We start from the raw sequence: 26,680 nt of genomic DNA on the forward strand, positions 1-26,680 counted from the left end.
AGTCAAATCTCGGCCCTGCTCCCTCGCTGGTTTCCCACAGTCACTCGCTGGGTCGCTCACTAGGTCCACCCATTGCAACCCTGTGCCTGGGTTCCGCATGCCTGAGTCCATCTATCTGACCAAGTTTTCCTGTGCAACCCTGCTCTGCCAGCTGCTGGTTTCGCCCCTCTTACCAGTCAGACTGAAGAATTTGTTGTTATTGGACTTCCGAAAAGTTCAATTTTCTGTGTTTTGGCTGTGTTTTCTGTTGCTAATATTTAGTTGACTCTAAACTTGGTTGTGTGAGAAAGCACGGCGTTTCCACCTATGCCTCCATCTTGGCGGAAGTTATCTAAAATTTTTTTAAAGCGTGGATATAGAAAGTCCTGTTGGAGGCAGATGATGTGGCTCTTTGGAAGAATCAGAGTAGACAGAGGACAATAAGCAAGAGAAAGAGCTAAGCTTTCCATTTCCCCCTCGTGATAGGAATCCAAGGAACTCATTGCACAATGTGCAATTCTACAGTAGTCCCAGTCTAGAGATCCCAAATAATTCAAGAAATGGGGAGAGGATTTATCAGTGATACCTCACAGCCCTTCCAACCTCATTCTCTTTTCTTTTCTCCTCTCTGGTTCACATTGACAGGAGACAGAAGAAAATAAAACCAAAGGATTTGATTACTTACTGAAGGCAGCTAAAGCTGGTGACAGGCAGTCCATGATCCATGTGGCACGAGCTTTTGACACTGGCCAGAACCTCAGCCCAGACAGGTACTGTGGCCTCCACTCACATGGAGCTGGTGGGAACCTGAGCTGCAGGTGGGAGCTTTCCCCTCCAGTATCAGTACTGACCTGGGTTCCAGGCTGGGCTCCCCACTGAGTTCCAGTCCAGTGACCATGGCAAGTTATTTTACCTCCATGGCCTTAGTTTCTTGATTGTGTAAAATGGGAATAACAGAACCTGCATCCTAGGATTGTTGTGTGAGGGTTAAATGAGGTGATGCCTGTAATTCTCACTGTGCCTGGTGCATAAGGCACAAGATACATGGCAGCCACCTTTCAGCACTGGGTACAGAGTGGTTGTTCCTAGATGTTAGGGTAATCGGTGATTAGAATTTACTCTTCCTACTTTTACTTTTGTTATTTTTCACTTCCAGGGGGAAGGTGAGGGGAGGGAAAGAAGCAAGCTCCAGGGTGAGCTCAGGCCTGATGTGAGTTTTCCATGGTGGCTTTGGGACAGCTAAAGGCTACGGCTCTGCAAGTGCTAACTCTTTTTCAGTTATCACTCAGGCTGAGATGCCAGGACTGCTTTCTGGAGTGGGAGGAAGAGAGGATGACTCAACTTCATCTCATCTCCTTGGCTTGGTAGTGGGATATCCCAGAAGTCTAGACTGAGCAGAGGACAGTTGGGGGAATGATCCATTGCTGACCCTCTTTGGTTCCCCTTATATCTCAGCTACTCATTGCTGTCCTCAGGAGCCTGTGGCTTTCTAGAAGGGAGCAGGGTGAGCACATGCATCATCTAAACCTCCAGGGTTGGAGCAGCCTGGCAGTTCTTTCCTTTGGGTCAGGGTCTCATCTTCCTCTCACTGGGTTTAGAAGGAAAGTCAAGATAGTGGCTCTGTCATATCAAGCTCTTAGGATCTAAAACATAAAATAGACATGTGACATCCTGCCTGTACATATCATGGAAAAGGTATCAGACACCTACTGTACCATTCCCTTATATTTGGACCGCTCTTTCACTGAGAACAAGAATTGGGGCTTCTGTGTGTCTGTAGTCCAGAGCTTCACACAGGGCCTATCTCAATATTGTTGAATGAATGAAGCAACACATGTCTTTGGACAGGCAGGGCAGAGATGTTTGGTCCCCATTTTATGGATGAGTAAACTAGTTCTGAGAAGTGAAGGGACTTGCCCATGGTCAAAGATCTAGTAGTGGCAAAGCTAAAACCTAGGTCTTCTCACTTTTTCTCCAGTGGACTACCTACATGGCTGGCTTCATAGTGGATTCAGAATTATACTGGCATGGAGGGGAGGTAAACAACAAAGACACAATGTGATTGTATCAGATCAAATGCCAGAGTAGATGGTGCCCATGGAGTGCAGTGGGGAAACACAGTGTGGGCAGGGGTTGCTGGACCTAGGCACCTAAAAATCTTTGCTCTTTGTGTTTTCATGTTCTTTGTCTCCTTTTTCTTTGACATGATAGTTTATTTGTTGTTGATTTTTAAGAATTTTTAGCTCAGTGGATTGAGCACGGGCTTGCGAACCAGACAATCGCGGTTCGATTCCCAGTCAGGGCACATACCTGGGTTGCGGACCAGTTCCCTGCAGGCCAGTTCCCAGGAGGGGACGCACGAACGGCAACCGTACATTGATGTTTCTCTCCCTCTCTCCTTCCCTTCCCCTCTAAAGATAAATAAATAAAATATTTTTAAAAAAGAATTTTTAATATATTAATGGTAAGAACTATTTGGCATATGAGTTGCCTTAAAAATTTTTTTTTAAGATAACTACCATAGATGTGGGGGGATGGGGATGGCACATGTGCCACTCAATAACAGTTGTTTACCAGGTTTGAGGATATGTTGATTTTTAATATTTATGTAGTTAAATCTATCAAAGTTTTTTAAAGGATTTTATTTATTTGCTTCTTAGAGAGAGAGGAAAGAGAGGGAGAGAAACATTAATGTGGGAGAGATACTATGTGCAAGAGTCAATGTGCAAGGCTGCCTCATGCATGCCTCCAGCTGGGGACCTGGCCCGTAACCCAGGCATGTGCCCGGACTGAGAAATCAAACCTGTGACCTTTTGGTTCACAGGCTGGTGCTCAATGCATTGAGCCATACCAGCCAGGGCTATCAAAGTTTTTCCCTTTTTTTTTTTTTTTAGTTTCTACTGTAGTTGTTTCTTATTCTTCTACCTCATTCCAAGCAGCTCCAGCCTCTTCCATTCAGGTACTATTAATTGAGGGCCACTCTGGATAAGGCAGGGCCCCAGGTAGGCCCAAACTTGCATGTAATGGGTTTCCACCTTCTCACAAGTTACCACCTAGTAGAACAAGGAAAAGTCATTGCAAATTCCAAAGCAAGGATGGGCACCCTAACTACTGGATAAGGCAGGGTTTATCTGGTTTATCTGACTCCACAACTCTACTGGTTGTGGAGTCAGTTGGGGTTGGTGGTAGGTGGGAGAGACTAGGCCCTTCCCCTCTTTTCCATTTAATAATTTCGGGGCAATTCTGTTTTGCCCTTCAAGACCAGGAAGGGTCAGAGGTGAAAAAAGTAAAATCTAGTTTAGTGGTTCCCAGACAAAGGTTAAAACCTTAGCTTGTTAGGTGTGCCACCAAAAATTTTCAAAAGATTTTCTCTTCTATAAAACAAAATGGAATGAGGGTTAGCTTCTCAAGGCTTTCACAACTACCTATGCGTTCACCCTTCATTGGTCCCTGCCTTCCTGGGGCTTTCATTCTCTTTGGGGGAACTGTAATCAACAGTGAATAAGAAAACAGGAGAATTACAATTTAAGGCAATTGTAAGAAATCAGGTATTTGGAGATGGCTTCTCTGAAGAGGTGACATATGAGCTGAGGGTGGAGGGATGTGGAGCCAGGTGTGGAAAGAGGGGGAAAGAACATTCCAAGCAGACAGAACAGCAGTGAAGGCCCAGGAGCTGACAGTAGTTGGCATGTATGGGAACAGAGAGCCTAGCATGGAGGGAGATTAGCAGGAGCTAAGACCTGGGGCTGAGCTATGTCAGGTATGGCCTTGGAGGAGAGGACAGCAAGTCATTGTAGCTGTGTGTCCTGGAATACTTCATGAGACCCATAGACATTCTTATCTGCATCACTCTTTGCTCTTTCCTGATGTACTATAAATACTTACATTCCTAGTAATGGAGTCAGCACACCCAAAGAGAAAGAGCCGCTGCCCTGTTTGCTTTGTATTGTGTGTTTACCTTTGGTTGGAGCTTGTGTCTGTCCTTGGTGGTTTTGCCTTCCACAGGCTGTAGCAGGAAAAAGAGGAGGAGCAAGAAGGGCAGAGCCAGAGAGGGAGCCAGCTCTTCCTGGGGAAGCCCTGCATTGTGCTAGAGGCAGCCAGAGCCTACTGCATGGGCCTAGGATGAGATGGGGTACAAGTCGCTGTTCCCTCCTCTGATTCTGGAAGCCTTGGCATAGCCTGCCACCACCACCCCTGTCCCACCCACCTGGGCTGCCCCTGCCACCTCCTCTCTTATCCAAGTCAGAGGGCAGATTGACTGGGATACCAGCTACTGCTAATGCTGGCCCACAGGGTGCTATCTTGTTCAAACTGGAAAAATGCCTCTCTTCCTCAAAACACTGTTTCCATCAATGGAAAATTGTTGTAATATACCAATTTTATTAGGTAAAGCTAAAGACAGACTGCTATCTCAGTAAATGTAAAAATATACAGTGTAAACAATAACCCTTAGATGTGGTGGCATGGGGTGCTAATTCATAGGTGGTAGTCCCCTGGGATACCTGACTTGCTCCTCCTGATGGTGGGCCTTCTCCCTCCTGCCCACTTGTCATGGTAGCCTCCCTCTTTCCTCTTTATCTTTTGCCAAGGTCCCAAGACTGGCCAGAGGCTCTCTACTGGTATAACACCGCCCTGGACACAACGGATTGTGATGAGGGCGGTGAGTATGATGGGATGCAAGATGAGCCCCGGTACATGCTGCTGGCCAGGGAGGCTGCGATGCTGTCTAAGGGCGGCTTCGGACTGGAAAAGGACCCACAGAGATCAGGTATGACTTGGCAGACCTGCTTCTGCTGTGGAACAGGGCTGGACATGGAGGAACATATTCCTATACCACTGGGAATTATGGCAAGAGGTACCAGTGGGGGAAAGATTCATATGGACCATCTGTTTTGCCAGGCAGGATAACCATATGGTGCTGGCTTAGTAGGGGGCTTCATGGAGCTGCTGTGTAGATGAACATTCTTATTTCAGTGGTTATATATCATGGGCTTGGGTTTTGGGTGTTTTTTTTTTTAAGTAAAAAACCTGAGGACTTCCAGTCAAGATGGAGATGTAGCTGAAACAAGGTTTTCCTCCTCACACAACCTCAGCAAAAATTACAACTAGACTATGAAACAACTATTTCCCAGAATCATTAGAAAATTGAGCTGCTTGAAAGTCTAACAACCGAGGAATTAAAGAAGTCACATTCATATACATGGGTAGGAGGGGTAGAGATACAGACAAGCAGGAGATGTGGAACAGGCAGTCCCATACCCATATGTGGTAGATAAATCAGGAAAGATACCTTGAGAGTGAGCGATACCAGCCCCACACAAGACCACCCAGCCCATGGTTTCAGTGCCATGAAGATAAGTCTCCATAACTTCTGGCTTTAAAAACCAGTGAGGGTTGAGACAGCAGAAGAAACTATGGGATTCTCAAGGGTCTCCTCTTAAGGGGCCCTTAATGGGTTTAGAACTTATGCAGACTCACTTCCTTTGGGTTCCAGCACAGGGGCAGAAGCTGGAAGGGCACCAGTGGCATACAGAGAGAAATTGAGTTTGGCATCAGGACGAGTTCCAGGGGACAACTTCCTCCTGTACAAAACTCCAGAGGCCAACCAGTGGCATTGTCCCCATTCGGAGCACTCCCTCACACAGAGCCACAGAGTGGGGATAGCATGTTGGAGACTTTATCAATCTGATTGACACAAGTTTCCCTGCCCAGGCAATCACCTAAGATTCCCCCATCCAACTTACCATTGTGCTGTTCTACGGTAGGTCATGCTATTAAGATAGGGAGGGAAAGCACTCTATCTAATACATAGAAAAAAACACAAGGAGGCTGCCAAAATAAAGAGACAAATAAATAATGCCCAAATGATCAAAACTCCATAAAAAGAATTAAATGAAATGGAGATAAGCAATCTAACAGATGCAGAGTTCAAAACACTGGTTTATTAGAATTCTCAAGGAACTCACTGGGTATGTCAACAGCATAAAAAAGACCCAGGTTGAAATGAAGCCTACACTAAGTGAAATAAAGAAAAAAATTACAGGGAACCAACAGTGGAATGTATGAGGCCAAGAATCAAATCAATGATTTGGAACATAAGGAAGAAAATAATATTCAATCAGAAAACCAAGAAGAAAAAAGAATCCAAAAATATGAGGACAGTGTAAGCAGCCTCTGGGACAACTTCAAGCATTCCAACATTGCATCATAGGGGTGCCAGAAGGAGAAGAGGAAGAGCAAGAAATTAAAATTTTATTTGAACAAATAATGAAAGAAAACTTCCCTAATTTGGTGAATGAAATAGACATACAAGTCCAGGAAGCACCAAGAGTCCCAAACAAAGAGGACCACCCCAAGGCACATCATAATTAAAGTGTCGAAGGTTAGATATAAAGAGAGAATCTTAAAAGCAGCAGCAAGAGAAAAGGAGTTTCCATAAGACTATCAGCAGATTTTTTCAAAAGAATCCTTACCAGCAAGAAGGGATTGGCAGGAAGTATTCAAAGTGATGAAAAGCAAGAACCTACAACCTAGATTACTCTATACAGCAAATCTGTCATTGAGAATTGTAGGGCAGATAAAGTGTTCCCCAGACAAGGTAAAGCTAAAGGAGTTCATCATCACCAAGCCATTAATACATGAAAAGTTGAAGGGGCTTATTTAAGAAAAAGAAGATCAAAATGATGGTCATTAGTATTGTAATAAATTCACAACTATCAACAACTGAATCTGAAAAACAAAGTAAGCAAACAAGCAGAACAGGAACTGAATCATCGATATGGAGATCATTTGGAGGGTTATTAGTTGGGAGGCAGAAGAGGAAGAATGGGGGAAAAGATGCAGGGATTAAGTTCAAATTGGTAGGTACAGCATAGATAGGAGATGTTAAGAACAGTGGAGGAAATGTAGTATTTAAAGAACTTCCTGTATTTTGCCTTGAGTAATGCTCACATTTTTTGCTTAAATACTTGAGTGAAAAATAAGGATGGGCATTATGCAATGGGTAGTGCTAATTCCACACTATATTAATGGTTTTAATTCTTTTAATTATGTTTATGCATTAAAAGTATAAGTCTAACTTCTGCCAAGATGGAGGTTTAAGGTGGATGTGCCTGCCTCCTCTCACAACCAAGTTTAAGGACAACTAAATATTAGCATCAGAAAACACAACCAGAACACGGAAAACTGAACTTTTCGGAAGTCTGCAGACAACAGATTCTTCGGCCCGACCGGTAGGGGGCGAGACCGGCGGCGGGTGAGGAGTTACAAAGGAGAACTCGATCGACCCGGGCGCGGGCGCGGAATCCAGATGCGCGAATCCAGTCACACGGGTTCCAAACCCAGGATTGGACCTAGTGAGCAGCCCACCGGGTGAGCGACTACGGAGGAGTCAGTGGGGATGCAGTGGCAGCGAGTTGACTGTGGGTGCCCGGTTACGCGCGGGTGAGGGAGTGAGCGGTGGGACCGGCTGCGGCGGCGGCGGCGCCATTTTCCCCGCTCTGGCCACGCCCCCGCATACAGCGTCACAACCCAGCGACCTGGGACTCCAAGGCGCCGCTTCTCTCACTTAAAGGGCCAGAACAGACCAAAAATGTCGCAGGGGGACCTCAAAGTCCCGGAGATAAATCTAAGTGACGAAGAAATAGCAAATCTCTCAGACGCACAGTTTAAAACACTGGTCGTCAGCTTCCTCACAGATCTGGTGGACTATAGCCACAAATTAGAGAAACATATGAAGGCTAAATTAAGGGAAATGAATGGAATTCCACAGGAAACCCATAGAGATGAAAAAAAACTGGGACTCAACTCAATGGAGTGAACCAGAAGGAAGAAAAAAATGATCAATCAGAAAGGAATGGAGAAATAAGAATTCAGAAAAATGAGGAGAAGCTTAGGAACTTCCAGGACATCTATAAACGCTCCAATATCCGAATTATAGGGGTACCAGAAGGGGGAAAGACACAACCACCAGTGGAAAAACTATTTGAACAAATAATAAAAGAAAATTTCCCCAATCTGGCAAAGGAAACAGTCTTCCAAGAAATCCAAGAAGCCCAGAGAGTACCAAAAAAGTTGGACTCAAGAAGAAACACACCAAGGCATATCATAATTACATTAGCCAAAATTAAAACGAAGGAGAGAATCCTGGAAGCAGCGAGAGCTAAGGGGACAATCACCTACAAAGGAGTCCCCATCAGGCTGTCAGCAGATTTCTCAAAAGAGACCTTACAGGCAAGAAGGGGCTGGAAAGAAATATTCCAAGTCATGAAAACTAAAGACCTACAACCAAGATTGCTCTACCCAGCAAAACTTTCATTTAGAACGGAAGGACAGATAAGGTGCTTCTCAGATAAGACCAAATTCAAGGAGTTCATCATCACCAAGCCCTTATTATATGAAATGTTGGAGGGACTTATCTAAGAAAAAGAAGTTAAAGAAACATGAACAGTGAAAGGACAACAAGCTCACAGTTATTAACAACCACACCTGGAGCGAAAGCAAACTAAAAGGACAGCTAGATCAGGAGTGGAAACATAGAAATGAAGATCTCAAGTAGGGTTAGCAACAGGGGAGTGGGAGTAGAAGACGGGGAGAGAAGGTACAGAAAACAGGTAGCATAGACAGTAGATAGAAAATAGATGGGGGGGGGGCAAGAATAGTATGGGAAATACAGAACCTAAAGGACTTGAGACACATGGACATAAGCTAAAGGGGGGGTAATGGGGGGGTTGGGGGGGCAGGGTGGAGGGGAATGAAGGGGGGAATAGAACAACTGTAACAGCATAAACAATTCAAAAAAAATAAATTTATTTAATTTAAAAAAAAGAAATACCTCAAATATGTATCATATACATAAGTGCTCAGTTCCATCCCAAGAAATGGCAAATTAGCAATTTCTATACAACTTCTGAATGGAGCTCAGACAATCCTGGAGCAAGAGTAGACAATCCACAGCTGTTGCTGAAGTTTCTACCATTCACCTACCACAGGGACCTGAGAAAATGTTTCCCACTTTTCTGCCCATAGCAAACATTGTTTGGCCACACCAACAGCCTTTGAACCTAAGAGAGATTAATAAATCACCAGACAACAGTGTCTCCCAGTCCATTTTCTCAAAACTTTAAAGAATCCTCCATGGGGAGAAGGGAGAGCTCCATCAAACAAGTTTAAAAACCACTGAATTAAACAGATTCTCTGGGGATTAATAAGTACAAACTGGTAGCCACAAAACAGTCATAGGGATGTAAAATACAGCACAGGGAATATAGCCAGTAATACTGTAATAACTATGTATGGTGCCAGGTGGGTATTGAAATTTGGGGGGATCACTTTGTATCAATAAACTATGATTGTCTAACCACTATACTGTACACCTGAAACTAATATAAAATGCTGAGTATCTACTGTAATTGAAAAATAAAAATTTTTTTTTAAATTCTAAAAAAAAAAAAAGTATAAGTCTAGAAAGCAATAACAATATCCATATGTTCAAAAATAAATGCTAAAATGTTTTTATATACAAAAACCAAGTATCTAAATATAAACACATACTAATTGAATTAAAAAAGTAAATGAAGTTTTTTTTCTTGAAAGTATGGGCCAAAAACGTGGGTGTGTATTATACATGGCAAAGTGCAGTCTATGCATTACCCATGGATGTGAACTAATTGGAGGATTGCTGAAGGGAATAGGGGGTACTGGGTAGAGGAAGGCAAAGGGGGGGAAATTAGGGCAACTGTAATAGCATAATCAATAAAATATATTTTAAAATAATTAAATATTCTCCAGTGGAAAGAAATTGAGCTTACATTTTTAAAATTTTATTTATTTAATTGTTGTTCAAGTACAGTTTTCTGTTTTTTACTCCCATCCCAGCCCACCTATGCTCTCCACCTCCCTCCCATTTCTACGCCCCCCCCTAGTTTTTGTCCATGTGTCCCTCATACTAGTTCCTGTAAATCCTTCCCCTTTCCCCCTGGAATTCCCTCCCCTCTCCTCTCTGGTCACTGTCCCCCTGTTCTCTATTTCAGTGTCTTTGGTTATATCCTGCTTGCTTGTTTGTTTTGTTGTTTAGGTTCCTGTTAAAGGTGAGATCATATGGTATTTGTCTTTCAGCACCTGGCTTATTTCACTCAGCATAATGCTTTCCAGTTCCATCCATGCAGTTTCAAAGGGTAGGAGCTCCTTTTTTCTTTCTGCAGCATAGAATTCTATTGTGTAAATGTACCATAGTTTTTTGATCCATCCATTTACTGGTGGGCGCCTAGGTTGTTTCCATCTCTTGGCTATTGTAAATTGTGCTGTTATGAACATTGGGGTGCATAGGTTCTTTTGGATTGGTGTTTCAAGGTTCTTAGGATATAATCCCAGCAGTGGAATTACTGGGTCAAAAGGCAATTCCATTTTTAGTTTTCTTAGAAAATTCCATACTGTTTTTCATAGTGGTTGTACCAGTCCACAATCCCACCAACAGTGAACTAGGGTCCCCTTTTCCCCACAACCTCTCCAACATTTGTTTTTGTTGCTTTGTTTATGATGGACATTCTGATCAGTGTAAAGTGGTATCTCATTGTGGTTTTAATTTGCATCTCTCTGATAGCTAGCGATATTGAGCATCTTCTCATGTGTCTCTGGATCCTCTGTATGTCCTCCTTGGAGAAGTGTTGTAGACCACTCTGCCTGGTTTTAGGAATTGTATCTCGATCCCTTGTGGCTAAAGGCAAGGGACGACCTCTGGAGTGCCAGCCACAGGAGACAAAGCTTGTCTCTGGTAGCAAAGGCTACCTCAGTTTCCTCTCTTTGCCCCCAAAGCTTGGTCCGAAGTCAGTGACGGGTAAGCCCCTCACAGCAGGGGGCAACCTAAGCCAGACTCGATCACTTGGGAGGCCTTCATGGAAGGACTCGGGGGGCTGAAACAAAGAGCAATGGACTCTCACCCCTGCCCGGCTTTGACATAGCCCAAGTCCCCACGTTCTCTGGGAGAAGCACTTCCTGGCTCTAATCCCCTTAAGCCTGAATACCTGTTGGAGAGATGTGCAACTCCTCGCCTTGCTAGAGCATGTCCTGGGGAAAAATCTGGCACCACAAAGACTTCCTGATAAACCTGTGAAATCTGCTCTGCTAAGAGTGCTTTCATTCATATGATAAGGGTCTGAGAGGAAATGAGTATGTCTCTCAAAGTTTCTGCAACTCTCTTCCTGACAGACACTGACTCAGACTCTGAAGCCCTCAGATCTCTTTGAAATGTTATCTACTGTTTGATCCTTGCTGCCCTGTATTCCTGTGTATTACAACCCAATAAAAGGCTATGGAGGAGGGCACTCGGGGCCTTTTTCTCCTTGGAGAAACTGGCCACTGCTGGCCTTTGTCTCCCCTGAGAAACTGGCCACAGCCCACTCCTCCTCCCTAAGCAGATCACAGCATGTCTCCACCATATTCATTCACTAGGGTCTGTGGCACTCAGGGGGACTCGAGAGGAAGTCGCTCCCACAGAGAAGTATCTGTTCAAGTCCTTTGCCCATTTTTCAATTGGGTTGCTTGTCTTCTTAGAGTAGAGGCGTGTAAATTCTTCATATATTTTGCAGATTAAACCCTGTCTGAGGTATCATTGGTAAATATGTTTTCCCATACAGTTGGTTCTCTTTTTATTTTAATACTGTTTTCTTTAGCCATACAGAAGCTTTTTATTTTGATGAGATCCCATTTATTAATTCTTTCCTTTATGTTTCTTGCTCTAGGGGACATATCAGTAAATATGTTGCTGCGTGAAATATCTGAGATTTTCTTGCCAATGTTTTCTTCTAGGACTTTAATGGTGTCACGGCTTATATTTCTTTTATCCACCTTAAATTTATTTTGGCGTGTTGTGTAAGTTGGTGCTTGAGTTTCATTTCTTTGCAAGTAGTCGTCCAGTTCTCCCAACACATGTAGAAGAGGCTATTTTGACTTAATTTTATGTTGCTGCCCCCCTTTGTTGAATATTAATTGACTGTAGAGACTTGGGTTTATTTCTGGGCTCTCTGTTTTGTTTCATTGGTCTATGTGCCTGCTTTATGCCTGTACCAGGCTGTTTTGATCATAGTGGCCTTGTAATACAGTTTGGTATCAGGTATTGTGATCCCTCCTACTTTGTTCTTCTTTCTTAAAATTGCAGCTGCTATTCAGGGTCATTTATGGTTCCATATACATTTTTGAAGTGTTTGTTCTATGTCTGTGAAATATTCCATTTGGTACTTTAATTGATATTGCATTGAATCTGTAAATTACTTTGAGTAGTATGGACATTTTGATTATGTTAATTCTTCTAATCCATGAACATAGTATATGTTTCCATTTGTTCATGTCTTCCTTGATTTCTTTCTTCAGTGTTGTGTAGTTTTCTGCATACAGGTCTTTTACCTCCTTGGCTAGGTTTATTCCCAGATATTTTATTCTTCTTTTTGCTATATTAAATGGGATTTTTAAAATTGATTTCTGCTTCTGCTGTTTCATTGTTAGTATACAAAAATGCCTCTGATTTCTGGATATTGACATTGTATCCCGCTGTTTTGCCAAATTCATTTATTAGGTTGAGCAGTTTGTGGGTAGAGTCTATAGAATTTTCCATGTACACTATCATGTCATCTGCAAAACAGTGACAGTTTTGTTACCCCTTTCCTATTTGAATGCCTTTTATTTCCTTTTCTTGTCTGCTCACTGTGGCTAAAACCTCCAATACTATATTGAGTAGAAGTGGTGAAAGTGGACAACCTTGTCTTGTTCCTGATCTTAGTGGAAAAGTTTTAGTTTTTGCCCATAGAGTATGATGTTGGCTGTAGGTCTCTCACATATAACCTTTATTATATTGAGGAATGTTCCCTCTATTCCCACTTTGCTGAGTGTTTTTTTTATCATAAATGGCTGTTGTACCTTATCAAAAGTTTTTTCCTCATCTATTGATATGATGTGATTTTTCTCTTTGCTTTTGTTTATGTGGTGTATTACATTTACTGATTTGCAAATATTGAACCATCCTTGCATCCCTGGGATGAATCCCACTTGGTCATGATGGATGATCTTTTTAATGTGTTGTTGGATGTGATTTGCCAGTATTTTGTTGAGAATTTTAGCATCTATGTTCATCAGTGATATTGGCCTGAAGTTTTCTTTTTTCATTGTGTCTCTATCTGGTTTTGGAATTAGGATGATGCTGGCTTCATAAAAAGAGTTTGGTAGTTTTCCATCATTTTGGATTTTTTGGAATAGTCTGTGAAGAATAGGGGTCTCTTCCTTAAATGCTTTGTAGAATTCTCCTGCGAAACCATCTGGTCCAGGGCTTTTGTCGATGGAGGTTTTTGATGACTACTTCAGTTTCTTCTGCTGTTATTGGTCTGCTCAGGCTTTCTGCTTCTTTTTCACTGAGTTTTGGAAGATTATATTTTTTTTTAGAAATTTGTCCATTTCCCCTAGGTTTTCAAATTTCTTGTCATACAGTTCTTCATAGTAATTTCTTACAATCCTTTCTATTTCTGTGGCATCAGTTGTAATCTCTCCTTTTTCATTTCTGATTGTGTTTATTTGTGTCCTCTCTCTTCTTTTCTTGATGAGTCTACTTAAAGACTTGTCTATTTTGTTTATCTTTTCAAAGAACCAACTCCTGGTTTCCTTGATCCTTAGAATTCTGCTTTTAGTCTCTATGTCATTTAGTTTTGCTCTGATCTTGGTTATTTCCTTCCTTCTGCTTGCTCTGGGCTGTCTTTGTTGTTGTTCCTTGAGTTCTGGCAGGCGTAGGGTTAGGTTGTTTGTTTGAAATGTTTCCATCTTCTTTAGGTAGGCCTGTATTGCTATAAACTTCCCTCTCAGGACTTCCTTCACTGTGTCCCATAAGTTTTGGGTTGTTGTGAGTTCATTTTCATTTGTTTCCAGAAAAGTTTTGATTTCTTCCCTAATTTCATTCTTGTCCCATTTGTTGTTTAATAGCATACCATTCAGTCTTCATGATTTTGGGTGCTTTGGGTTTTTTCCTTTGGGGTTGGTTTTCAATTTCAGTCCCTTGTGGTCAGAGAAGATGCTTGGTATGACTTCAATTTTCTTGAATTTGTTGAGGCTCGTTTTGTGTCCTATCATGTGGTCTATCTTTGAAAATGTTCCATTTGCATTTGAAAAGAATGTGTATTTAGCTTCTTTGGGATGAAGTATTCTGTATATATTTATGATGTTAATGTCTTCTTGGTGGATTCTTCCCTTGAGTATTATGATGTGACCTTCTGGGTTTCTATGGTCCTTTTTCTGAAGTCTATTTTGTCTGATATGAGTATTGCTACCCCAGCTTTTTTTTTCCTGTTCATTTGCTTGGAAAATTAGTTTCCAGCCTTTCACTTTTAGTCTGTGCAAGTCGTTTGTCCTGAGGTGGGTGTCTTGTAGGCAGCATATCTGTGGGTCATGCTTTCTTATCCATTCAGCTATTCCATGTCTTTTGATTGGAGCATTTAATCCATTTATGTTTAAGGTTATTATTGATAGATACTTATTCATTGCCATTTTTGTAGTTATGTTCCTCTCTCTCTCCCTCTCTCTTTTTTCCTTCCTTTCCTAAAAGCAGTCCTTTTTGCATCTCTTGCAGAGCTGGTTTGGAGGAGGCGTATTCTTTTAGACTTCTTTTGTCTTGGAAGCTCTTTATTTGGCTTCCTATCTTGATTGAGAACCTTGCTGGGTAAAGTAGCCTTGGTTGCAGGCCTCTGGTTCTCATTATTTGGAATATTTCTTTCCATTCTCTTCTTGCTTGGAGTTTTTTCATTGATAAGTCAGCAGCTAACATTATTGGGGCTCCCTTGTATGTTACTTCCTTTTTCTCCCTTGCTGCCTTTAAGATTCTCTCTTTGTCTTAGAATTTTTCCATTTCAATGATAATGTGTCTTGAGGTGGGCCTGTTTGGGTTCCTCTTGATTGAGACTCTCTGTGTTTCCTGGATTTGTGTGACTTTTTCTCTCATAAAATTAGAGAAGTTTTTCATCATTACTTTTTCAAACAGGTTTTCTATCTTTTGTTCTTCTTCTTCTCCTTCTGGTATCCCTATTATTTGGATATTGTTATGATTTATATTGTCTTGTATTTCTCCTAATTCCTCTTCATTCTTTCTGAGCCTCTTTTATTTCTTGCTCTTTCTGGTTGTATTTTTTTACTTTGTCCTCCAACTCACTGATCCGATCTTCTGCTTCGTCAGGCCTGCTTTTGATTCCTCCTACTGTGTTCTGCTTCATTCCCTCTTGGCCCTTGTCAGCAGTTTCTATTTTCTTTTCCATGTTAATATAGTTTGCGATGAGTTCATTGTAGTCCCCCTGTAGTTTCTGGTAGCACATTGTGAGCTCTTTGAAATTCCTGATAATCAGTGCTATGAATTCAATATCTGATAGCTGACTTGCCTCAATTTCATCCGGCATTCTTTCTGAGTCTTCCTCCTTTCCTTTCATTTGGGGATTGTTTCTTTGTCTTCCCATTGTTTGTGAGACTCTTCTGGTTAGCTTCAGCTTCTTAAATTGATTTGTTCTGGCTTCTTGGGTTTATGGTGTGAACTTCTGTGGTATAATACCTGTGAGCTTTGGTGGTGTAGTCTCCTTGATCTCCCAAGGTCACTTGTCTTGGGCTGTCGTTTAAATTGGCTCTGTGTTTGTCTTTGGGTTTTGGTTGTTTTGGGGTCTTTCTTTTGTGAGTCCTTCCCACCAACTGGTTAACTGATGGTCCCTATGTCCACCACCTGTTTTTTTTTCCTTTTTTTTTTTATTGATTATGCCATTACATTTGCTCTATTCCCCCCTCCCTTCCCCTCCACCCTGCATACCCCTCCCCCACGATTTCCCCCTTTAGTTCATGAACATGTGTCTCAAATTCTTTAGATTCTGTATTTCCCCCTACTATTCTTACCCTCCCCCCCTATCTATTTTCTATCTACTGTCTATGCTACTTATTTTCTGTACCTTCTCCCCCCCTTCCCCTCCTCCCACTCCCCTGTTGCTAACCCTCCATGAGATCTTCATTTCTATGGTTCTGCTCCTGATCTAGCTATCCTCTTAGTTTGCTTTTGTTTTAGGTGTGGTTGTTAATAACTGTGAGTTTGCTGTCCTTTCACTGTTCATCTTTTTTATCTTCCTTTTCTTAGGTAAGTCCCTTTAACATTTCATATAGTAAGGGCTTGGTGATGATGAACTCCTTGAATTTGGTCTTATCTGAGAAGCACTTTATCTGCCCTTCCATTCTAAATGAAAGTTTTGCTGGGTAGAGCAATCTTGGTTGTAGATCTTTGGTTTTCATGACTTGGAATACCTCTTTCCAGCCCCTTCTTGCCTGTAAGGTCTCTTTTGAGAAATCTGCTGACAGTCTGATGGGGACTCCTTTGTAGGTGACTGTCCCCTTAGCTCTTGCTGCTTCTAGGATTCTCTCCTTCATTTTGATCTTGGCTAATGTAATTATGATGTGCCTTGGTGTGTTCCTTCTTGGGTCCAACTTCTTTGGGACTCTCTGAGCTTCCTGGATTTCCTGGAAGTCTATTTCCTTTGCCAGATTGGGGAAATTCTCCTTTATTATTTGTTCAAATAATTTTTCAACTGGTGGCTGTGCCTTTCCCCCTTCTGGTACCCCTATAATTCGGATGTTGGAACGTTTAAAGATGTCCTGGAGGTTCCTAAGCTTCTCCTCATTTTTCTGAATTCTTATTTCTTCATTCCTTTCTGTTTGATCATTTTTTCTTCCGTCTGGTCCTCTCCCTTGATTTGAGTCCCAATTTTCTTTCCATTACTATTGGTATCTTTTGTATCAGCATTCATTTCAATTAATTTAGCTTCCATATGTTTCTCTAATTTGTGACTAAAATCCACCAGTTCTGTAAGGATCTTTATAACCAGTGTTTTGAACTGTGCATCTGAAAGACTGGCTATTTCTTCATCACTTAGGTCTATCGGTTCTGGGGCTCTGAGTTGTCCTAGAGCCATTTTTGGTCTATTCGTGCTGTTAAGTGAGTGGAGCGAAGCCTTAGTTATTTACCAGGACGGGGCGACCCAGGTCGCTGGTTTGTGAAGCTGTGTGTGGGGGCGGGGTCAGAGAGGGAGCAATGGCGTTCCTCTCCGCTAGCCCAGCGCCTCCAGTCACTCAAACGTCTCGGGCTTGCTTATCCGATCCTAAGTGTGCGAGCCTGCTGCACCGCGAGGGTTTCCCTTCTCACTGGTTTCTCCGCACATAAATGCGTGCGACCAACCGACCCACCGCGCCTCTTCCCTGTGCGCTCCGGCAGCCAGCTTGCTGGCGATCAGCGCCCTCGGTTGCCTGCGCGCACCGCGCACCGCCCCGGGAATTTTTTCTTGCTAACCTGCTCCACTGCTGGCCTCGCTCCTCGTACTGGTCCAGCCGAGTATCTAGTTGTCCTTTGGACTCCGTATTGTCGATTTTCCGTGTGGCTTGGTTGTGACTGCTGTTAAAAATAGTTGTTCTTAGATTTGGTTGTGCACAGAGGTGAGGTGGATCCTCCACCTACTTCTCCATCTTGGCGGAAGTCCGTCCACCACATGTTTTAATTTGTTGTACTGGTAAGAGCAGGTTGTATTGAAGCTAGTTCTTCTGTGTGTACAATGTTTTAAGAATTCTCTTTTGCTTTTTTTCAGTTGTTTGTACTGGGTAGTTTCTCCACTATTTCATTGAGGTTTCCAGATAGGTCTTGGATTGAAGTCTTTGTGGTTTCTACTCCCTGCTTCACCTTCTTATGTTGTTATTTGTTGGTGGTTCATTTGTTATTGGGTTTCCTCTACCAGTGGGTATTCTGGAGTTCTCCACTTCCACCTACTCCTTTATTTGTGTGTGTGTGTGTGATCATTTGGAGGGGGAGGCAAAATGGTTTATGACAGCAGGAGAGTATATTATGATAATTACAGTCACAGCTGGTAGAGAAGAGATAGGAGATCTTTAGGCTATGTATAGTAATCTTCAACACCACTAGCCACTTTTAAGAAAGGATGGACAGGAGATAAGACTCTTGTTGGGGAGGAAAGGCTTGTGAGTTGCATCTAGAAAGCAGTGAGGTTGTGGGGGGTCAGATTCTGAGGTAAGGTGAGAGTAAAGGATGGTAAATAGGTGTAATGTGTGAGCAAATAGAGTTAATCACTATAGTAATAGAGTTCAGGAGACTGAAGAGGTCTAAGGTCTGGGAGATGTGTTGTGAAGTATTTACAGTTGTATAGAACAGCTATTATTTACAATAATATTAGAGCAACAATCATATGACAAACTCTATGTGATCTGGATAACATGAATAGGGAGTATAGAACTTTGGGTAGTGTGCTAAATGAAAATAAGTGTCATGAAGTATAGAAAATTAACAATATACTCTCAAAGAGAGAACAGGGGAAACCTGTCAAGTGATACAATATAACCAGCCAAGGCAAAGAAGCCTATACAGAAAGAGGTGGAATACAAAGATACTATTAACATGTAAAAGATGTGAGAATAATGAAAAAATAATAATATACAAGTATGCAGTAGCTTGTGGCTTCTCTGCTATAGCGAAGTAAAAATTGTCTCTCTGTCTCTACTGTTTGGGTGCTCCCTCTTTGGGTCCAACTCTGGTCTTTTCGCAGTTCTAAGTTGTTTGTGTCACTTGTGGGTAAAAGGGAAAAAAAGAGGCAGGAGAAGGGAGGAAGAAGCCATAAGTTTGGAAAGAACGGAAGAAGGAATAAAACAAAGAAGAAAAGAGAGGAAAATGTATTGAAAGATAAAACAATAATAAAATTAAAAAGATAAAAGATTACTTAAAAAAACAAAAAAAAATCAGAAAAAAAAAAGATGTCTTGTTGGCTTCAGACTGGCCAAACTGTTTTTGTTCTGATCTCAATGGCTACAGGTGGTTGAGGGGTAGTATTTCTGAGAGCGCTCTCTCCCCTGCATCCCTCTTGTGCGCACAGGCCAGGCTGCCTGGGTCCCTCGTGATAGGGCATAGACCCTTCCCAGTTCTGTGGGGGGGACTCTAGGTTTTCTGCCCAACCTCGGGATTGCTGCCAGGCTGGGTGGGGAGCAGGCCAAGTGGCTGTTGCAGGAGAATCCTTCAGTTTACTTTCCAAAAGATTTTTCCTTAAGAAAGCCTGACACTCAGCACAGCCCAATCCCCCATCCAAACCGGTGACTATCTGATTCAGAGCCTGACACTTCGCCTCTCACTTCTCCCAAGCTGGCAACTACAGAGTCCGAGGTTGATAATGGCCCTTTGTTTTTGTCACCCTCTCTGCAATCTCAAGCAAACAGGTCTCTCCCAGTTGTGTTGCCCAACCTTGTTTGGCTGGGGAGGGAGGGAGCTGATGACCCAGCTCTCTCCCAAGGACCTTTCGGTAGGCCTAGGGCTCCCAAAGACTCCAAGGAAGACCCGCCGGGCACCAGGCGCGCCAGTTGAGGGCCGAGACTGCTGCGTCTCCTGTCTCCACTTTGGTTCCTGAGACCCTACAGCCCTGCAGCTGTCTCCTTACCATCTGGTTTTTTAGTTTCCACTACAGTTTCTGGTCTCTTATTTTCATATGTGCTGGGGAACTGTTGTCTGTTTGCGCTGTTCCTCCATAGATCAGCCAGGATTTTCTTCCATGTGTATGGGAGAAATGGAATCTGCTCCCTTTTACTCCGTTGCCATCTTCCTTCCTGAGCTTACATTTTAAAAAAATATTTAATTAATTTATTTTTAGAGAAAGAGAGGGAGAAAGAGAGCAAGAGAAACATCAATGTGTGGTTGCTTCTCAAGCGCCACCAACTGGGGATCTGCCCCACAACTCAGGCATGTGCCCTGACTGGGAATTGAGCCAGTGACCCTTTGGTTTGCAGGCCATCACTCAGTCCACTGAGCCATACCAGCCAGGGCTTGAGCTTACATCTCCATAATCTAAAATTCACCATTTTAAAATGTATAAGCTCAGTGGCGTTTAGGATCTTCACAAGGCTGCATAACCATCACCATTATCTCATTGCAGAATATTTTCACCACACCAGAAAGAAAACCAGTCCTATTTAGCAATGATTTCTTATTCTACCCCCCTTCATTCCTGGAAACCACTAACCTACTTTTTTGTTTTTGTGTATATACCTATTCTGGATATTTCATTAGAATGAATCAAAATATGTGGCCTTTTGTGTCTGGCTTCTTCTACAGAGCCTACTTTCAAGGTTCATTCATGTTGTAGCATTTCTTTTTATTGTCGAATAATATTCCATTGTATAGATATACCACATTCTGTTTATCCATTCGGCAACTGATGCACATACAAGATATTTTTCTTCTATTACATAATAAGTGTACTGAACTCCTTATTTCACTGGTATGAAATCAGGCTAAGTTTAAAAGTTTTTCTTAAGGTTATATTTAAACAATTAAGCAAATAATACAATTCTATAATTCCAAAAGCTTTGAAACCATGTGTTCATGTGGCACAAATTCATTTGATGGCCAGACCTATCCTGAACTAACATGTGGCTATTTATAATCTTTGTTTCTTCAACTTTCACTCATTCCCCAAAAAGTCCTGCAAAGTCCTTGGCCTCATTCTCCTTGGCTCCAATGGAATCATCTACCCACCCCTAAGCCAGTCACAGATGCTCATTGAAATGGCTTACTCTGATGGGTGTGCCTAAGTCTGGGCCAATCCCTGTGGCCTGGTGGGGAATGGGGAGGGCACTTTCATTGACCAGACTTTAATTACTTGTCCACCCAGAGCCCACCCAGATCATGTGGAAGAGGGGATCAGGAGTAGCTTGGATGCTGTTTCCAGAGAGGGTGGGGAACTTTGGGCTGGCAAAAATACCAGGTGGTTGAGCTGTTTGTGGCCCACTTTGCTGTCTTTCAGGTGACTTGTACACCCGGGCTGCAGAGGCAGCGATGGAAGCCATGAAGGGCCGGCTGGCCAACCAGTACTACGAGAAGGCGGAGGAAGCATGGGCCCAGATGGAGCAGTGATGGGACAGGAAAATTCCTCTGTCTGTGGGCCAGTCCAAAGCAAAAGGATAAGGGGGAAAAAGATCTGACTTACAGAAGAGTTGGGGGTTGTTTTGGGGAAATGGGCAAGTATTTTTAGTGTGTTATAAATCAACTTTTTTATGTCATTTTTTGACTCTTGAAAATGTCTTTGCTATCAGCAAAGACACTATAGCTGTCCCCTAGGACAGGATTTGGGGGGGGGGCAGAGATTGAAAAAGCAGCCTAATGAACCAGTGTATCGTTTTGAGGTTCTTTTGTATTTTTGTCATGAAATGTAAGAAAGTGTTTTTCTGCCTTGGAATATATTGAGGCTTTGCTCACTGATGCTTTCAGGCTGGACTAGGCCCACAGAACCCATGTTTCCTGAGCTGGATTGAGAACATATTGCTGCATATAAACTCTCCATGGGGTTGTGTATTGTCATGACTTGGTGCAAAGCCTCCGTTCTCAGCATTTGGAAGCATACATGGCACAATGCCATGTATGCTTGGTGGTACAACACCCTGGCTGCTTCTGCCATGGAGGAAGGATGCACACTGACTGTTGTCTCATCTTTTAGTTTAATTTTCTTCCTGAAAAGCAACTGACTTCATGGAATACAGCCAAATTCCATTTTTAAGCATGCTTTCCACAAACGGCTTTACAAAACAGGTTTGGTGTTTCTACGCACATTTACTACCTCTGACTCTTCTGCCAGCCAGTGTGAAGGTGGGTGTGCCTCAAGACTTTTACATGGAAGGACAGTGGTTTGGCATGGTGAAGCCTCTCCTCCAAGTAGAAATCTCAGTGGCAACACCCACAACATGACTCAAGTATGCCTTGTATAGGACTTCTTCATGTTTTCTTAGTGCCTGATATTCCACCATCATCCTTCACATTTTCTGTTTGAAGCCAGGCTGATTTCCTTGTAATTCACAGCAGGATGCTTTCAGGAGCAGCCCATTGAGATGAATTTACCTCGTTTGAGAATGTGAGGTCTAGCTTTGCACAGTGTCAGTATCATAGCCAATGAGGTTTATCTGAGAATGAGAGGTCAAGAACTAACTCTAAACATTCATTAATTCTAGTAGTTTCCACTAGGCCAGGCCATGGTTAATTGTATATAATGAGCTTTTTCTTTAAAAGAAATTCAATAATATCAGTGTGATTCAGTTGGTATTTCAAATATAGCAAAGAAAACAGACTGCTTTGATCAACCCCAAGTGATTAAGGAGCTTCTCTTTCTTTGTGTAAAATCAGAGTGCAACATACAAACGATTCTTATTTGTTCATTGAAAGAGGTCCTTGCTATGGAACTATGAACCTGTGCAAGCATTAGGTTCCAAAGTCCAAAATATGCCCTAAAGGGAAAAATATCAGGCAGAGCTAAAAAAAAAATCACCCTTGAGAAGTCCTTTAGAGTATCTATAAATGACAGTATCTCTTATTTGTATGTAGACTCTTTATAGCCAGTTTCCTCTAGAAGTTAGAAGTGATCATTCTTTCTCTCTGTGATAGACCAGGTAGTTTTTGTTTTAAACCAGTGCATACAATTAAATTGCATATGTTAAATGTAAGCTACAAGCAAAGTGTTGTGACTTTTCAAAGTAATCAAGCCTTCAAACAATCCATGCTTTTTTGTTGTCATTAATTCAGCCAGTCTGCTTTCTCTCTCTGAGACTTTATTAGGCCCATCATTTGTTCCCTATCTATCTCATTTCTCAGTTATGTATACATGCTTTTCTTTAACACAGGGATTGGAAAACTTTTTTGTAAAGAGCCAGAAAGTAAGTAGTTCAGGCTCCATGGGGTATATGGGCTCTGTAGTGGCTTAACCTTGCTGTGGTAAAGCAGAAGCAGCCATGGACAACACCTAAATGAGTGGGCATGGCTGATGTTCCAATAAATCTTTACTGCAAAAGCAGGTGGCCTGCCTGGGCTGCAGTTTTCCAACCCCTGCTCTAATCCTTGACTGAGAGTATTTGTATTAAGCTGTGGATATGAGCTATCCCAATTTTCCATCCTCTAGAGCTCAGACACACCATGCAGTGGCACAGAGTAGGCATTCAATAAATGTGGGAACAAATAGATAGCCACCCTTAGTCATGGCACCTCCTCTTTGTAGCTCTGGTTCCTCCAGCCAGTCAATGACTCATGGTCTGAATTGGCTTGAACCACCACCCCCACATTTCCACACACCCATGTAGCCTTAATGCCAGCAACTGATTGGTTGCCCAGGACATTGTGATGATCTGTATGTAGAGTTAAGCAAATTTTTTTAAGGACCATTGAGAATAAAATAATCTGTAGGCTGTTGAGATCCTTCTGAGCCAACAAAAGAACTTATTCCACCCTCAGAACCTGGTTTTGTGCCTTCTAAAGTTTGTCAGAGCATTTTCTTTCTCCATAAATGCTGAGCACGCATTCCTACTGCCCACTCCCCGCCCTACCCACACACACACACACACACACACACAAAATAACCAGCACAGTCCAGACCCAACTGGAAGAATATCAAAGACTGTCTTCAAATCTTCAAGTGCAAGAAGTAGGTGAATGTCTGGGAGATTAGATAAGAATTGGAGATTTCATCTGGTACCTTCAATCACAGATAGAGAAATTGAGGTTCAGAAAGGTAGAATCTTTCACAGGGATAGTGCTGGTTAGCCACTAAGCTAGAGTTGAAATTTGAGAGCTGCTGTTACTCAGAGGATCCTGGGAATAAAGTTTAAAGTTAAACTGGACTGTAATGTCCCTTTCAGCTTTGCTATAAGTGGGGGTTGGGGGAAAGCTTTATGAATGTAAAAAAGAAAAAATCCTGAACTTTTGGTGCATCTGCATATTCCTCTTCCCTCCCCCTCCCACTGAGGCACTGTGGGAATTTATCATGAAATGCCACTTTCATGATCCAGCCAGATAAACTACACTTTTACTATTTTATTAACTTCATTCTCCTCCCCCACCCCTACCCTTCTGTTTGCAGTACTCAATATGTTTTAGCAGTTAACAAATGTTTACACAAGTATATGCAGCTTGTGTGGGGGAAAGGAGACAAAATATGCACATTATCTGTGCGGATTTGTGCCTATTATTCATGTTTCTAGTTTCTCGCATAACCATTAGAGAAGGTGGGCACTGGATGGGACCCAGAGAAGTAGCATTTGGTATAGATTTATCTTTGCATATGTATTAAATTTCATTTCATGTTTCCAAATAAAATGGTTTCTTTCCTTCCAGTCTCAAATTCAAATGTCTTGTGGTAGCAAACAAGTGGAGGAGCCGGCTGGAGGCAGAGGTGAACTGGAGGGTCCCATATGAAAGGGGCAACTGTGATTCAGCTCCAAATCATTGTTGCCATGGAGCATGTGGGACCATTCTCCCACACATGGGGCAATGTGCTCCATTTTCTTTCTGGTTTCTCAAAAACTGTTGAAAATTAGATTTTTTAATGCAGGGTCTTCTGATTTTCAACATTACTAATCAGTTCCGAATTTTTTAAAAAGCCTTCTAGATTGCCCTGGCCAATGTGACTAAGTTGGTTGGAGTGTCATCCCATAACCAAAAGGTTGCACGTTCTAGTTCCCATCAGGGCATTTACCTAGGTTGTGGGTTGGATTCCCAGTCCCAGTGCCTGTGTGGGACAGCCTATGGATGCTTCTCCCTTGCACTGATGTTTCTCTCTCTTCCTTCCTCTCTCTAAAAGCAACGAAAAAGGTGTCTATGGGTGAGGATTTTTTTTTCAAAAAAGCTGCCCTGGCTGGTGTGGCTCAGTGGATTGAGTGCCAGTCTGCAAACTAAAAGTTTGCCAGTTCAGTTCCCAGTCAGGGCACATGTCTGGGTTGCAGGCCAGGTCCCTGGTTGAAGGCATGTAAGAGGCAACCAATAGATGTACCTCTTGCATGTAATGTTTCTCTTTCTCCCTTCCCCACTTTCTAAAAATAAATAACCACAATCTTTAAAAAAAAAAAAACCTTTCCAGATTTAGCCCTTATGCTCTCCTTGTGCTATAGATAAAGTATATGAGCCTCTCTTTTTTCTTGATTTTTCTCAGCTATAAAGCAGAAAGAATAATCTTTACCATTATGGAGTTGTCATCGACTTCAAAGAAGAGTATGCATATTAAAGATGTATTGTCATTCAAAGCTTAAGAAAATCTTGGCTATAGGTATGGTCATTTGGTTTCAAGCTGATGATTTTTTTAACTTTTAAGGAATTTGAACACTAGCATAGCTGTGAGGGTAGGTCGAAGACACATAATTACATGAGAAGAAAGAGATTGTGTTGATGTCATAAGCCCAAGAGGATGAAGACAAAGAGGCATCAACAGCAACAAAGTTTTGGATGCTGGAAAACAGATGAACTATAATTGAATTAGAAATGTCTTCAAGAAGACTGAATCCAAGGTCAGCAGTAAGGAAATTTGACAAACAATACAGTTTTCATCACTGAAGAACCCCCCAAAAACTGAGGCATTGGTAAGAGAAACTGTCTTCATTCCAGATGGAGAAATAAAATGGAGCTAAAACTCTAGGTAGGGTCAGTTGAAAGACTATTAAAGCATCTGGCCCGACTGGTGTGGCTCATGTTACTGGGGACACCCAAGTCAGAGGCTCTCCTTCTTGGTTCTTGCCATGCTTGCAAGAGAATTCAAGTGAGAAGCAACACGTATAATGGAAATGAAATGCAAGTTTATTTATGAAATACCTTGAGCAGAAAGGCTACATACAAGTGGGCACAGCTAATCTGAGTACCTGACTATTTGGGCCTCAGCAATTATGTATATATACTTTAGCTAGCTTCTAGATACCCCTCCTTCTCCTCCTTCTAGACTTTGGGATCAATATACAGTTACAAGTGTTTTCTTTCTCAAAGGCTTTCTGTCTCAGTAGGATTGCTACAGAGGCGCCCTTTCCCAGCACAGGGTCTCATGGACTCCCCTGCTCCTGCTCTATTTTTGCCTGTAATGTTCAGAACGCCTGGCAATCTTATTGGACCAGACTCAGGACTGCTCAGTTAATGGATGAGACATGTCTCCCTCCTGCTTCCTGCCTTGGTTTACTATCCAGCCTAACAGCTCACTTGGTTGGGCATCATTCAGCAAAGCAAAAGGTATTTGGTTCAATTCCAGGGCAGGGCATGTGCCTGAGTTGCAGGTTTGGCCCCTGGTGGGGGTGCCTACAAGAGACAAACGATCAATGTTTCCCTCCCTCTCTCCCTCCCTTCTCCTCTTTCTAAAGATAAATTCTTAAAAAAAAAAAAAAAAGGTACAGAGACTATTAAAGCATCCATCAAACTCCCCCCTGTATAGCCATCCAGTCCGCTGCCTCTCCATCAGCCTGAAGAAGCTAGGACACCAGACACATTAGAAGCTACAGTATTGAAAGAAGAGTTAAGTGGGAGTTTCCATGTGGGATTTAGAGGCTCCCCCAGACTTTTTTCCCCTATGCTCCCAGGCACTGGTAACCTGACTTTGACCTCCCTGACAGAAGACCAACAATTGAAGAAATCTCTAGGGAATCTTACCAGTGTAAGATAAAAGACTGAAAGATGCCTCCTGTTAATGAAACAGACTGGCCAGAGCACCTCACAGATTTCTCAGCCACCAGGTCCTACTCATGCCCACAGAAATTCCCCATTCTTAAGAGAGCCCAGTTCTCAAACTTGAAAAAACAGCCAGCCAAATGTCCATGTGTAAGGAAAACATTTCATATAAAACAGCAGAAGAAAATGTCTTGGAGGACTCTACTCAGG

General features: G+C 42.3%; 1 protein-coding gene across 6 annotated transcripts in view; it reads left to right on the forward strand.

Moving 5' to 3' along the window:
• EEF2K (eukaryotic elongation factor 2 kinase) overlaps window positions 1-21,197 on the forward strand; it is a 92,210-nt gene extending 71,013 nt beyond the window's left edge. For 5 of the 6 annotated variants that reach the window (XM_053659491.1, XM_053659493.1, XM_053659495.1 and 2 more), the window contains 3 exons: window positions 625-749; window positions 4,569-4,747; window positions 20,820-21,197. In XM_053659491.1, coding sequence (XP_053515466.1) covers window positions 625-749; window positions 4,569-4,747; window positions 20,820-20,929 — 414 coding nt within the window. In that variant the 3' untranslated portion in view covers window positions 20,930-21,197. Of the gene's footprint in view, window positions 1-624; window positions 750-4,568; window positions 4,748-10,095; window positions 10,155-20,819 lie in introns of all 6 variants that reach the window. The other variant, XM_053659494.1, reaches the window with a different exon arrangement.
• Window positions 21,198-26,680: the final 5,483 nt, after the last annotated feature.

The sequence above is a fragment of the Artibeus jamaicensis genome, unplaced genomic scaffold (assembly GCF_021234435.1).
Source record: "Artibeus jamaicensis isolate MK-2021 breed Jamaican fruit bat unplaced genomic scaffold, CSHL_Jam_final scaffold_666, whole genome shotgun sequence".
Taxonomy (NCBI): domain Eukaryota; kingdom Metazoa; phylum Chordata; class Mammalia; order Chiroptera; family Phyllostomidae; genus Artibeus; species Artibeus jamaicensis.